The sequence below is a fragment of the Nerophis lumbriciformis genome, linkage group LG20 (genome assembly GCF_033978685.3).
Source record: "Nerophis lumbriciformis linkage group LG20, RoL_Nlum_v2.1, whole genome shotgun sequence".
Lineage (NCBI taxonomy): Eukaryota > Metazoa > Chordata > Actinopteri > Syngnathiformes > Syngnathidae > Nerophis > Nerophis lumbriciformis.
In genome coordinates, this window is record NC_084567.2 from 30,201,634 (window position 1) to 30,216,903 (window position 15,270).

At 40.3% G+C, this 15,270-nt stretch overlaps 1 protein-coding gene across 1 annotated transcript in view; it reads right to left on the reverse strand.

Annotated features, from left to right (window-relative positions):
• Nucleotides 1–15,270, reverse strand: part of LOC133619630 (MAM domain-containing protein 2-like) — a 47,410-nt gene that overhangs the window by 6,333 nt on the left and 25,807 nt on the right. The window contains exons 10-14 of the mRNA XM_061980774.2: nt 14,955–15,094; nt 12,407–12,503; nt 11,883–12,038; nt 8,299–8,552; nt 4,723–4,807 (exon numbers count right to left, since the gene is read on the reverse strand). Of these exons, the coding sequence (XP_061836758.2) occupies nt 4,723–4,807; nt 8,299–8,552; nt 11,883–12,038; nt 12,407–12,503; nt 14,955–15,094 (732 nt within the window). The remainder of the gene's footprint in view (nt 1–4,722; nt 4,808–8,298; nt 8,553–11,882; nt 12,039–12,406; nt 12,504–14,954; nt 15,095–15,270) is intronic.

Genomic DNA, 15,270 nt, shown 5'->3' on the forward strand with positions numbered 1-15,270 from the left:
TGTGTGTGTGTGTGGACCCGGACATCTTATATGTAATAGAAATGTGTAGGGGGGGTGTATGGTGTGTGGTCATTAAATATGTATTCTGATATATGTTCTTCACAGAAAATGAGCCAAAGTCAGTGAGTCTCAGTTTGAAAAATTAATTAATTGTATAATTTTTCTTTTAATAAAAAATGAAAACGGGTCCCACAGACCCGAACATCACACAAGGGTTAAGACTCAAAAACACTGCTTATTCACTTTCATTTTAGCTATCTGTTGTTTTTTGTTTCTTTTCTAACATTTTTAATGGTCCCAATTTTTGGTACTTAGAGAGGCGCCTTAATAATAATACTTCTATTATTACTAAATCAAAAATGGGTTTTTAATTCTTAATAGGGTTGTACAGTATACCGCAGAGGTGGGACCAAGTCATTGTTTTGCAAGTCACAAGTAAGTCTCAAGTCTTTGCCCTCAAGTCCGAGTCAAGTCCCGAGTCAAGACAGGCAAGCCCCGAGTCAAGTCCAAAGTCAAGACTGGAAAGTCTCAAGTCAAGTCCTAAGTCCTGCATTTTGAGTTTCGAGTCCTTTCAAGTCCTTTTAACCACAGACTAATATATTAACACAGATTGTGTATGCTTTTCAAACGCTGTATTTATTTATTAAAACAAGTGCATTTTAAATTGCAGGAAAGAAAATTGTGCTGACATTGCACTTTATAATAGCACTATTAACCAGTCATTTTAAACATTAACTCATTCCTTTACAGAACAAACACATTGAAAAATAAAGTGCAAATGTACTTATTTGTACAAAAGTGTTAACATTGAAAAAACATGACATATACGTGAACATAACAAAAAAGTTGTACTTTTTATATGTCAGGGCCTTATGCTGCATTGCATTTGCAAAAGACCAAATTAGCCAAGAGTCTGTCAGTCATTTGTGCACGATGGGGGCGTAGTATGATGCCACCATGGCTGAAAACTCGCTCCACTGGAGCACTGGAGGCAGGCACTGCCAAGACTCTCATGGCCACTCGGAACAGTGAAGGAAGAGTCTTCATGTTCAATGCCCAGAACAAAAGGGGGGAGAGAGTTGTTTTGGGTTGGTGCACTACTTGTAAGTGTATCTTGTGTTTTTTATGTTGATTTAATTAAAAAAAGAAAAAAATTATTTCTTGTGCGGTCCGATACCAATCGATCCACGGACCAGTACCGGGCCGCGGCCCGGTGGTTGGGCACCACTGAGGTAAACAACCAACAGTATGTCAGAAAGCTAGCTAAAACGGTACACATATTCATAATATAGTATACATTTTAACTGACCTTTATTTTACTATTTTTGTCTTTTTTTAGGTGGCTAAAATACGCGGTGCTGCTGACCGCCGTCTAACGTTACGTGTGATATATTGACTAACGTAACCCTGCTTAAAAAAAATCACTGAACAAAAAGTATGAATAAGGTAGTGAACTGCAACAGATTCCCGTGTTTGCAATAACGTTATAACGTTAGCAGTGAGTTTACAGCCTCACTGATTTAACTACACAGCAAATAAAAGTCACGTTACTTAGCCAATAAACGTTATCTTACATTCAAAACTTACCGTTCTTTGTGCAACTTCAAATGCCGGACGAAGTTGGAAGTTGTTGCCTCTCCATCAGTAATTTTCGAACCGCATGTGTTGCATACTGCAAACCGTTTTGTGTTGACCACCTCGTAATTTTTATACCCAAACAAAATTATTTTAGGTATCATTTTTTGTTCACTGGCGTGTGGTTTGGACATGTCTTCTTCGTTGGTTGTCCTGCAATTTGATTGGATGAATGCTGTGTGATGAAAACAAAGTAGATCTAATTTGATTGGCTGTTGTACTGAGACCACACCAGCTGACACACGCAACGCTGATAGACAAGTACACAATGAAAAATACGGAGCGCTCCCGAATAACTTTTTCATCTTTGGGTTTTGGGGAAAGTAGCAAGTCATGTCAATTCAAAAGGCTCAAGTCCAAGTGAAGTCACAAGTCATTGATGTTAAAGTCTAAGTCGAGTTGCAAGTCTTTTTACATTTTGTCAAGTCGAGTCTAAAGTCATCAAATTCATGACTCGAGTCTGACTCGAGTCCAAGTCATGTGACTCGAGTCCACACCTCTGGTATACCGGTACTAGTATAGTTTTGCGGTACTAATTAATCAACAATGGTACTATACTCGGTTTACTAATTAATCAACAACGGTACTATACTCTGAAAAGTACCGGTTCCCGGTCATGACGTCATGTCGTGATATTGCTGGTTTTACGAGCAGAGAAGTGTAGATAGAACATGTTAAAAAAACAGAAAATAACCAGATATTAACAGTAAATGAACAAGTAGATTAATAATCCATTTTACAGCTTGTCCTTTACAATTTTGACAAAATAATAGAAGGAGAAATGACACAATATGTTACTGCATATGTCATGTGAAAAATTAGGAGTCTTTGTTTGCTTACTTACTACTAAAATACAAGTTGTCTTGTATGTTCACTATTTTATTTAAGGACAAAATTGTTCTTTGATTGCAATAAGAAACATGTTTAATGTACACTAAGATTTTTTGTTAAAATAAAGCCAATAATGCCATTTTTTGTGGTCGCCTTTATTTAGAAAAGTATCAAAATACATTTTGGTACCAGTACCAAAATATTGGTATCGAGACAACCCTAATTCCTAATAATGAAAATAAAATGTAATGACCAAAACATAAACTAACCCACTAGTGCAGGGGTCGGCAACCCAAAATGTTGAAAGAGCCATATTGGACCAAAAATACAAAAAAAAAATCTGTCTGGAGCCGCAAAAAATTAAAAGCCATATTACATACAGATAGTGTGTCATGAGATATAAATTGAAATAAGAGGACTTAAAGGAAACTAAATGACCTCAAATATACCTGCAAATGAGGCATTATGATGCAATATGTACAAATAGCTAGCCTAAATAGCATGTTAGCATGCAACAGAGAGCCTCAAGGGCGGCGCTAAAGAGCCGCATGCGGCTCTAGAGCCGCGGGTTGCCGACCCCTGCACTAGTGTCCTCTGCAGTGGACATTTGTGGCTTTATTTATTTGTCAGAGTTACGCATGTTGAAAAAGGACGTGGCTTCTCAGCAGCATAATGCACGGAACATGCTTATATTGGTTTGTTTATGTCGACAACTCAGTCCTGCTTAACGTGTTATTATTGTTATTATTACTAAAAAGTGTTGGTCGACCATTTGTGTCTGCGTGCTAGCATTAGCTAGTTATGTCTCAGTTATGATGGCTTATGTTTACATTATTCAGTCAAAATAAATGGATTCTACTGTACAATACAATAAATATTGTACCCAAAGGTCAATATATTATTATTATTTTAGCCTTCACACTACCTGCCCTGCAGCTCACCACCGGACTCCTGCATGGGTGTAGTTTTACAGATCCAGAAAAGACATCTCATCTACTTTTTTATGACAAAATTGTAATTTATTCCGAGAATATCAACGTTGTGGGAGAATGTTTAACTTGCATGATTCAAATATAATTATAATTGCAGCAGTAGAAGGAATAATTAACATCACAAGTGTCAGTAAAAACATTCTAATGTATTTTTCATCATTTTAACGCCAACCTTCCTTTTAAATAGAGTTTGTGATTTTTAAAAAGGTCTGATTTACCTGCCGACAAGTCGAAAATTAGTTCTGCAGTTAAAAGGAAAACTGCACTTTTTGGGGAATTTTGCCTATCGTTCACAATCATTATGAAAGAAATGACAAAGCATGGATTTGTTTTAATGCATTCTAAATATTAAATAAACGTAAATAAAAGTCAGCTTACAGCGGAGCTAATAGAAGCTCCACTATTCCGCCCATAAAATCCGATAAATTAACATTTAAAAAGCGCCAACAATACTCCATTTACATTTTGGAACTTAAATATTAACCAAGTATTAGTGATATTGTTATTATAAGTGCTAACGCAGACAAACTATTTAGAGCGACGCCATGATCTCTATGTTTACATCAGCGAGTGGTCTGCTGCTTCCTTGCTTCCCTATAAGTTTATCATAGATCATAAATCATGCCTCTCACCTGAAAAGTAGATGGCTAATTTAGGACCTGGAACTGGTGAGAACGACACGAAAAGACGCTTGGTTCCACCTTCCTTTTCTTCGCGAGGATTATGAGTCATTCTTAATCTAAATGGGAATATATGAACATCCCAGCAGTCGGCATCCTAATGACAGCAGACCTTGTACAGTAAGTGATGTTTTATTATGTTTGTTGGCTCTCATGAAGTCTGCAGTGAGTAATAATCAGTGATGAAGAGAAAAAAAAGCCAAAGTGATGCGTTTTTGAAATTAATGTGCCGTGTATGCTTAAAATGATCAAAATATGTAAATGACATGTTATTATAAATGTGCCCGTTACTACATTACATATATACTTACATCATGTATATAAAACCTCAATGGAGGTGTTTGGATGTTTTTTTAGGCAGCTCTATAGGCAGGCTCCCATAGGCTCCATTGTAAGCGAACTTTTGATCAAATGTATTTAATATTTAGAATGCATTAAAAAAATATACATCCATTGTCATGATTGTGAATGATAGAAAACATTCCAAAAAAAAAGTGCAGTTCCCCTTTTAGATGAATGATCACATGAACATCAGTCATTGCTCCCCAGTTTGAAATCAATTGTTTTTGAAACAGGAAGTTCACCTGAACATGGTCCACTTTCCAAGATGATGTCATCGATGGCGATGTCACTTCTGACCGATGAACCTCTGGTGGCTTCAAGCACAATCTGGAACAACACAAATAAAAAGTAACCACAGGGCTGCCAAGTTTCAGAAAATGACAAGTGAGACTTAAGTTGCATGATGCATTTGGAAAAAAAAGTAGGCTTTTTTTTAATATCGATTTAGCCTGTTTTAACATAGATTTATACCATAAGACTGATGTTCTGGACTCCACAGGGTCTTCCTGCACTGTGGCCTGAAAATGAAAATCCTCTCCACTGTTTTCTCTGCGGGCTCTTCTGTCTCATCCTCTGTATTTGTGGTCTCAATTTGTATCTCTTCGACAACTCTGTCCTCAATCTGACCTGATCTCTCTTCATCTTCCAGTGTTGCCAACTCCTCAGTAAGGTAAGTAGCTAGAAGTCGCTCGATGACATCATTGGCTCATTTGCATAATTGATTACTATAGACGCTGTAGAAGACAGAAATGATGTAGTGGGAGACATAAAATGTGATTAAGAACTGCAAATTATGATTAGACTTGTAAATTAATTTTCTTCTGATAATTCTTAGTTGAGTTGTATTTTTTGCTGTGTTCTACATTGGTATCAAATTTGATCAAAAGACTGAAGGCTTATGATATTCACGAACTAACCAAATCTATTGGGGCGGTATAGCTCGGTTGGTAGAGTGGCCGTGCCAGCAACTGGAGGGTTCCAGGTTCGATCCCAGCTTCCGCCATCCTAGTCACTGCTGTTGTTTCCTTGGGCAAGACACTTTACCCACCTGCTCCCAGTGCCACCTACACTGGTTTAAATGTAACTTAGATATTGGGTTTCACTATGTAAAAGCGCTTTGAGTCACTCGAGAAAAGCGCTATATAAATATAATTCACTTCACTTCACTATTGACTGGCTCGTTAACATGAACGATAGATTTTTGGGTTTTTTGAAGCGAGACAGTGATGAAACATTTACATCCCAACCAAGGCACAAAGGTGGCAACTTTGCACAGAGTTTAAGGAATGGCTAAATCAGGCTAGAATTAAGGTTTCCCAAAGTTCTGACTTAAATGTGTGGACAATGCTGAAGAAACAAGTCCAAGTCAGAAAACCAACACATTTAGCTGAACTGCACCAGTTTTGTCAAGAGGAGTGGTCAAAAATTCAACTAGAAGCTTGTGGATGGCTACCAAAAGCGCCTTATTGCAGTGAAACTTGCCAAGGGACATGTAAGCAAATATTAACATTGCTGTATGTATACTTTTGACCCAGCAGATTTGGTCACATTTTCAGTAGACCCATAATAAATTCATAAAAGAACCAAACTTCATGAATGTTTTTTGTGACCAACAAGCATACTTGCCAACCTTGAGACCTCCGAATTCGGGAGATGGGGAGAGGCGGGGTTGAGGTGGGCGGGGTTTGGTGGTAGCAGGGGGTGTATATTGTAGCGTAACATCCATCCTCCACGGTGTGGATGTTCTCCCGAAATGTGTTTGTCATTCTTGTTTGGTGTGGGTTCACAGTGTGGCGCATATTTGTAACAGTGTTAAGGTTGTTTATACGGCCACCCTCAGTGTGACCTGTATGGCTGTTGACCAAGTATGCTTGCATACACTCTTGTGTGTTTAAAAGCCTCATATATTATGTGACTGGGCCGGTACGCTGTTTGTATGGAGGAGAAGCGGACGCGACGACAGGTTGTAGAGGACGCTAAAGGCATTGCCTTTACGGCATGCCCCCAATATTGTTGTCCAGGTGGAAATCGTGAGAATGGTTGCCCCGGGAGATTTTCGGGAGGGGCACTGGAATTCGGGAGTCTCCCGGGAAAATCGGGAGGGTTGGCAAGTATGCCAACAAGTATGTGCTCCAATCACTCTATCACAAAAAATAAGAGTTGTAGAAATTATTGGAAACTCGAGACAGCCATGACATTATGTTTCTTTAAAGTATGTAAACTTTTGACCACGACTGTATGTTAAATAGAAGGGGTGATAGTATACATCCTTGTCTTACACCGCTAATAAGAGTTGTAAAGATACTAAATTTAGCGAGAAAGCCGCCGTGTGTGTGTGTGTGAAAGAAAGAGACACCAAGACCCGCTTTAGGTTGCTTCTGATTGGTTTACATTTTGTGGTGCCTTCCGTGGTTGGCTAGATTTAGGCACAATCATTTATTAATTGGTTCTTTCTGTCAATCAATCAACACAACGCGGAAAAAAGTTTATTATTATAAAATAATATATATAGAGTAGTGAATGGGGAAATGAGAAATGTCAAGTGGCGTGTGGAGCCTCACTCAAAGCCTGAGGCCCTGATTTAATCCTTCGATTTTAGTTATTTTGATCCAGTTTGAACATGAAAATGAGAAAGTAGAAGCAAACAAACTTTATGAAAGTCTTAAAAGCGTCAGTGACGTTTGTTGAAAACATACAGAATAGAAAGTTCTTATTATTATCGATACATGCTTTAAAATGTAATATCGGCCGCGAGCGGATCATAACAACAATAAGAGTGTGTTGTTGCCGGTGCTGTAGCCTGGTTAACAAGCCAGCTCGCTCGATGACTGACTAACGACATGGTTTGGGATTATTTTAAAGTGTCTCTGACGGATAAAAAACTGGCAATTTGCAATGACTGCAAAAAGTTGGTTATGGGAGGGGGAACCAAGACGTCTTCCTTTAAGACGAGCAATTTGATCTCCCACCTCTTCAAGAATCATAAGGAGATACACGATGAATACAAGCGGAAGATGGATGAAAATCAAACAGCGAAAAAAAGTAGTACCACAGTTGTCGCTTAAAGACTCCACCGAGAAAAAACAAAAATACAACAAAAACCACCCCTGTCTCAACGCAGAATTTCAGAAGCTCTGACTGACTGGTAGGCCACTTCAAGCACTCACCACTAGCTTGCAGCACATTTGTGTTACTCATACAAATACGTTAGAGCAGAGCAGATTGAGCCCATTTTATAATTTCCTGTTATACAGTATGCCAGGCAGTCTTGCACTAAAGGAGGACTGTTATTGTTTACTTTATTACTCTAGTATACTCTGGACTGAAGCTGTGTGCCTTCATTGTTTTTGTAGCTGTTGTTTTGAGGCATGTTTAAAAAAACAATAAAAAATAATGCACTTTGTGAAAGTCAAAGTATAGTACTTCCCATAGTTGTAGTGGTCTCAGGGAGAGCATGTCCCAAATTCCAAGCTGCTGTTTTGAGGCATGTTAAAAAAAACAAAACACTTTGTGACTTCAATAATAAATATGGCAGTGCCATGTTGGCATTTTTTTCCATAACTTGAGTTGATTTATTTTGGAAAACCTTCTTACATTGTTTAATGCATCCAGCGGGGCATCACAACAGAATTAGGCATAATAATGTGTTAATTCCACGACTGTATATATCGGTATCGGTTGATATCAGAATCGGTAATTAAGAGTTGGACAATATCGGATATCGGCAAAAAAGCCATTATCGGACATCTCTAGTTCTTATAGTTGCTTTTGTTGACTGTTGGTCATCTAACACTAATTAAACAAAGTTGAGTTCTTACCTGATGTTGGTCATCGCTCTGATATTCCACCAGGGCTTTCAACCAGGCAACACTTTGCTCGCCTGTCCGCTGCCACAGCAAAACTTCCCGTTTGTTGTTTTGCAGCCGCACGCTGAGCTGGCCTGTGTTTGATCCAAACATGTTGTAGAAGAAACCCAAACACTGCACGTCCTTTGAACCTCTGACAGGAGGAGACAGCAGACGGACTGTCTGACCGGGCAACATCGGGGACGCTTCCATGTGCAGATAATAACCTGTCAATCAAATCGTGACATGGACAAGTTAGTCACTAATCCCATTTGCGCATCAACATCATAACAGGAAGTGTTTGTTAACCTTGATTTGCTAGCAATGTGTTCACTTAGCACTGTGATGCTAACACTAAGAAGGCTGGGAATTATAATGTATTATAAATTATTGATTTTATAAATAGTGCTTTACATTAAGAAACCCATTATCTACATTTAAGCTACATTTACACCAGTGTGGGAGGCACTGGGAGTAAGTTGGTCGAAGTGTCTTGCCCAAGGACACAACGGCAGCGGCTAAGATGACAGAAACTGGATTCGAACCTGGAACCCTCAAGTTTCTAGCCAGCCACTCTACCATCTACGGTGCGGCTGGTTTATGGATTTTTCTTTGCAAACGAGCACAATGTTTTGAGTTCAACAAACTGTTTTCATATTACACCAACAGAGACACTGAAAAGGTGTGTTATTGTTTGTGCTATGGCGCCATCTTTTGGATGAGACTGCTTACTGCAGGTGCTCCGTGTTGAAAAATGTACTTCGAGTTTCATGCTTTGAACTGGAAGTAAGACCGTCCATAGCGTTTCGGGTCAAAAGGAGTCTTCATTCATCACTAAAAGCAACGTTTATAGGTTTTACAATACATCCATCCATCCATTCATTTTCTACCACTTATTAAACTAAAACAACTCGTACTTACTAAACCGTCCCATGTGTGATGTCTGTAGGAGTGTTTTCATGCGTATGCTATCGTAATGTAATCAAGCTAGCGTCATTACCATTAGCAAATATGCTAACACGTTCATAAGTGTCTGTGCTTTAGTATCGTTAACTTATAATGCTATTTTTTTTGTATTGTTTCTGTTTAGTCAATTCACCAAAATGTCATCGTAACCTTTATAGACAGAATTTTTAGGCGCAGTCAGGACGTTGAGGGTATCTGGTTTGGTGGCTGCAGGATTAGGTCTCTGCTTTTTGCAGATGATGTGGTCCTGATGGCTTCATCTGGCCAAGATCTTCAGCTCTCACTGGATCGGTTCGCAGCAGAGTGTGAAGCGACTGGAATGAGAATCAGCACCTCCAAGTCCGAGTCCATGGTTCTCGCCCGGAAAAGGGTGGAGTGCCATCTCCAAGTTGGGGAGGAGATCTTGCCCCAAGTGGAGGAGTTCAAGTACCTTGGAGTCTTGTTCACGAGTGAGGGAAGAGTGGATCGTGAGATCGACAGGTGGATCGGTTCGGCGTCTTCAGTAATGCGGACGCTGTATCGATCCGTTGTGGTGAAGAAGGAGCTGAGCCGGAAGGCAAAGCTCTTGATTTACCGGTCGATCTACGTTCCCATCCTCACTTATTGTCATGAGCTTTGGGTCATGACCGAAAGGACAAGATCACGGGTACAAGCGGCCGAAATGAGTTTCCTCCGCCGGGTGGCGGGTCTTTCCCTTAGAGATAGGGTGAGAAGCTCTGTCATCCGGGAGGAGCTCAAAGTAAAGCCGCTGCTCCTCCACATCAAGAGGAGCCAGATGAGGTGGTTCGGGCATCTGGTCAGGATGCCACCCGAACGCCTCCCTAGGGAGGTGTTTCGGGCACGTCCGACCGGTAAGAGGCCACGGGGAAGACCCAGGACACGTTGGGAAGGCTATCTCTCCCGGCTGGCCTTGGAACGCCTCGGGATCCCCCGGGAGGAGCTGGACGAAGTGGCTGGGGAGAGGGAAGTCTGGGCTTCCCTGCTTAGGCTGCTGCCCCCGCGACCCGACCTTGGGTAAGCGGAAGAAGATGGATGGATGGATGGATGGATGGAGTTGTTGAGTCTTTTTAGCTGATTGGAGACGATGATTTCTGTTTGTTTGATCCGCCGTTTTACTGCTGTGTTACAGACACCGTTTGGAAATAATTAAGGTATGTAAATAAACACTAGCAAAATATTCCGTACCGGTGTATATCTCTGCGGCTTATAGTCCGGTGCGGCTAATATATGTAAAAATATTTTTTCTTCTAAAATTTGGTGGGTGCGCTCTATGCTTCCGAAAATACAGTCATTGTGAAAAATAGACATTTTAAATATACCGTATTTTTCTTCTTCTCAAAACTCGACAGTGCGCCTTATAACCCGGTGGGCCTAATGTACGGATGAATTCTGATTTTGATTACCGACCTCAAAGCTATTTTAATTGGTACATGGTGTAAATATAAGTGTGACCAGTAGATGGCAGCAAACATAATAAATACACTATGATTGCAATATGACTGAAGTAAACAACACTAACATTTTATATGTTCCATTGAAAATATAGAACATTACACACAGCGCTCAAAAATATATAAAAATGTTTTAGTACAACTTTGGTAAGCTATGAAGCCGCACCGCTTGGTGGATTGTACTGTGCTTCAACATACAAGTATTATTATGGTGTGTGTATAAGGTAAGACATTTTATCTGGCGTTGTGTTTCGCAATATTATGCAAAAGCAACTTTTCTTACCTTCTGGTACCTGCTGATCTGTATTTGGGATTTGCATAAATCCTGAAAAATTGTGCCTTTGTAGTCTGTGCTGACAAGCTTCTTCTGTTTCGCTATCTTCTTGTTATGGGACATTCATCCTCTGCTGTTGCCATTTCTAATATAAAGTAGTGTAAAGTTCTTACTTATATCTGTCAGTAAACTCGCCATGAAAGCGCTAAAACATACCGGTGTAGTGAGTTTACATTATTCACCCAAGGAACTTTAGTTATTAGAGAGTTCCGGTCGGATGGTTTTTTACGGGACACATTTCTGATGTTGTTTCCGGATGATTTAAGTAAAGTCTGAATGTCATTAAAACAGTTAGCTCCATCTTTTGACACTTCTTTCACTCCCATCCTTGCACGCCAGACCAGTACAACAAAGATGACGGGGAGAAGACGCTGCCGAATGTGAGCCACGTAAATAAGACCGCCCACAAAAACCGCGCATCCGGAAGCGACTGTCAGAAAGCGGCTTGAAGATGATCTGTAAAACATAATCTATGCAACATTTTGACCAAAGAACCACCATTACATGTTATGTAGACCACAAGGAAGTGTTTTACATTTAGAAAAAATATATAATATAATGACTCCTTTAATGCGCCTTATAATCCTTATATATGAAAAAAGATTTAAAAAAATAGATCATTCATCGGCAGTGCGCCTTATAATCCGGTGCGCCTTATGGTCTGGAAAATACAGTATATTTTCTGAATCACATCCACTGACCTCCAATGTGCTGACATTGCAATGTTATTCTGCAGCATTAGCATTCGTAGCATTCCAATGAAGGCACTAATTACAGAGAGGATTAAGAACGTGGTTGTGTCTCACCAAGCCCAGTAGTGTGATCTCCTCTGGGTCCAGTGTAAGAGGTCGGGGTTGGTCCCCTCCTGCGTTCCCAGTCAGCAGCATCATGCTGCCTGTCCTGAGTGTAGTCGCACAATCCTGCTTCAAAGTCACACCAACCTGGGATTGATGACGTCAACCCTGCAACACAAAAATACAACTTCAATATAAAACGCAGCTCGGATGGTAGAGCGATCGTCCAGAAACTTGAGGGTTGCTGCTACAAATCCATCTTCTGCCATCTTAGTCACTGCCGTTGTGTCCTTGGGCAAGACCCTTGACCCACCTTGCTCCCATTGAAACTCACACTGATGCTGATGATGAAAAAGAAATTCCTAATCTCAATGGGACTTTCCCGATCAATAAATGTTCAAATACTGCAAAGAACGTTAACAAATCTTGTTTTGTTGGTTGGGCTGAGTGTTCCTGCTTAGCTCAGCAGAAATCAGTCTGACTAGTGAAAGAAAAGTAATGATTTGCAACTTGGAAATACTTTTTTTTTTTTTTACCTGCTGTGAGCTCACAGTCTCCCAGACTCATGCTGATGTCATCCAGAGCCACAGAACCACAGTCCCACAGACTCCTGCAGGTGCTGACAAAAACCACCTAAACAGCCAAGGTAACTTGTTAAAAAACAACAACAATCCTTCACACACTTTCTACTGGTTCCTCCAAAAGAGTCGTTTCAAACTCAATTTTGACATTGTAACATTTCATGTAAATTTGGTATATTTTGACAATGTTGTGTTCCCAATGAGATGGTTATAAACATTTCAGCTTGCTTATAGGAAGTTGCTCTTTGTGTTGCCCAGTGTGTGTTAATATTTTTTTTTTGCACGTTATTGTGTTGAGGGATTCAAGATTGTCATAATATATTTAAATACTAGCAGCTTAGAGTGTTCTAAAGACTTTGAAAAGACACTTAAAGCGGCCATATTATGCAAAACACACTTTTCTTGCCTGTTGGCACCTGTTTTTGTGCATTTCAGATCCTTATAAGTGCCGAAAATGTGAATTCACACGATGGAGGCATTGTGGAGGTACAAAACCCAAAACCAGTGAAGTTGGCACGTTGTGTAAATCGCAAGTTAAAACTCTACTATGCAAAGCGAAAGCCATTTATCAACAACACCCAGAAACGCCGCCGGCTTCGCTGTGTCCAAGCTCATCTAAGATGGACTGATGCAAAGTGTGAAAGTGTTCTGTGGTTTGACGAGTCCACGTTTCAAATTGTTTTTGGAAACTGTGGACGTCTTGTCCTACGGACCAAAGAGGAAAAGAACCATCCGGACTGGTATAGGTGCAAAGTTCAAAATGTGATGGTATGGGGGTGTATTAGTGCCTAAGGCATGGAAACTTACACATCTGTGAAGGCACTATTAATACTGGAAGGTACATACAGGTTTTGGAGCAACATATGTTGCCATCCAACCAACGTCTTTTCTATGGACGCCCCTGCTTATTTAAGCAAGACAATGCCAAGCCACATTCTGCATGTGTTACAATAGCATGGCTTCGTAGTAAAAGTGTGTGGGCACTAGACTGGCCTGCCTGTAGTCCAGACCTGTCTCCCATTGAAAATGTGTGGTGCATTATGAAGCCTAAAATACCACAACGGATACCCCGGACTGTTGAACAACTTAAGCTGTACATCAAGCAAGAATGGGAAAGAATTCCACCTGAAAAGTTTCAAAAATTGGTCTCCTCAGTTCCCAAACGTTTACTGAGTGTTGTTAAAAGGAAAGGCCATGTAACACAGTGGTAAAAATGCCCGTGTGCCAACTTTTTTGCAATGTGTTGCTGCCATTGAATTCTAAGTTAATGATTATTTGCAAAAAAAAATGACGTTTCTCAGTTCAAACATTAAGTATCTTGTCTTTGCAGTCTATTCAATTGAATATAAGTTGAAAAGGATTTGTAAATCATTGTATACTTTGGTCATTGCAAGAACTTTACACTACTTTATTTTAGAAATGGCAACAGCGGAGGATGAATGTCCCATAACAAGAAGATAGAGAAAAAGAAGAAGCTTATGGACTACGGTGTCGGCATGGACTACAAAAGCGGACGCGCGCAATTTTTCAGGACTTATGCAGATCCTGAATACAGATCAGCAGGTACCAGAAGGTAAGAAAAGTTGCTTTTGCATAATATTGCAAAACAAAACGCTTACCTTATACACACACCATAATAGTACTCGTATGTTGAAGCACAGTACAATCCACCAAGCGGTGTGGCTTCATAGCTTACCAAAGTCGTACTAAAACATTTTGATGGATTTTTGAGCGCCGTGTGTAATGTTCTATATTTTCAAAGGTTGGTGTTTACTTGAGTCATATTGCAGTCTCCACATATCTCTTGTGTGTGACTGCCATCTACTAGTCACACTTATCATTACACTATGTACCAAATAAAATAGCTTCGAGGTCAGTAAGCAAAACCAGAATTATTCCTTATATTAGCCGCACCGGGTTATTAGGCACACTGTCGAGTTTTGAGGGAAAAAAAGGATTTTAAGTGCGCCTTATAGTCCGGAAAATACGGTACACATGGCACAGCTGCACTGGCTGGCCTTCGTTACAAAGGGCTTTTAAACAGTATATCAATCAATCAATGTTTATTTATATAGCCCTAAATCACAAGTGTCTCAAAGGGATGCACAAGCCACAACGAGATCCTCGGTTCAGATCCCACATCGGGGCAAGGAAAAACTCAACCCAGTGGGATGACAATGAGAAACTTTGGAGAAGACCGCAGATGTGGGGGACCCCGACCCTAGGGCGACCGGTACAATGGACGTCGAGTGGATCTAGTATACAATGATAGAGGTACACAGTGGAAGCTGCTGATGTCGACGCCACTCAGATTGGCTGACTGACAACAAAATAAGCGGTTGGATTCAAAGTGAGTGTTGTCGAGATAAGTGTGTTCTAATGTAAAGACTTTGGTTTGGAGAGCCCTAACAGGGAACAAAGTGTATTTCCCTTTGAAAAAATGATGTCACTGCCAATCAAATGCTGCTTTTTTCCCCAGCCTCCATCTCAAAACATTCCTGACCTGAGCAGGTTGTGATGTCTGGAAGGTCACATCTGTTGCTATCCATATTCCCCTGGACCTCTCCCCCAGTGTCCAGATCTTTTCCAAGCTGCTGCCCTGCTGCAGATACACAGCCAGGGCCACGCCCGAGTGGTTGATACCTGCAGTCATTCTTGGCTGGTGAGTAATTGGAATGCGTCAGCAAAGGTTAAATCGAAGCAACTGGACTAACTTTTGTTGAAGACCCTTTTTGTCCAAAAACCTTCATGCAAAACTTTTATTACTCATGTTTTCCTATGTAGTGTATAATACACCTATCATCTATGTTCTGCTCATA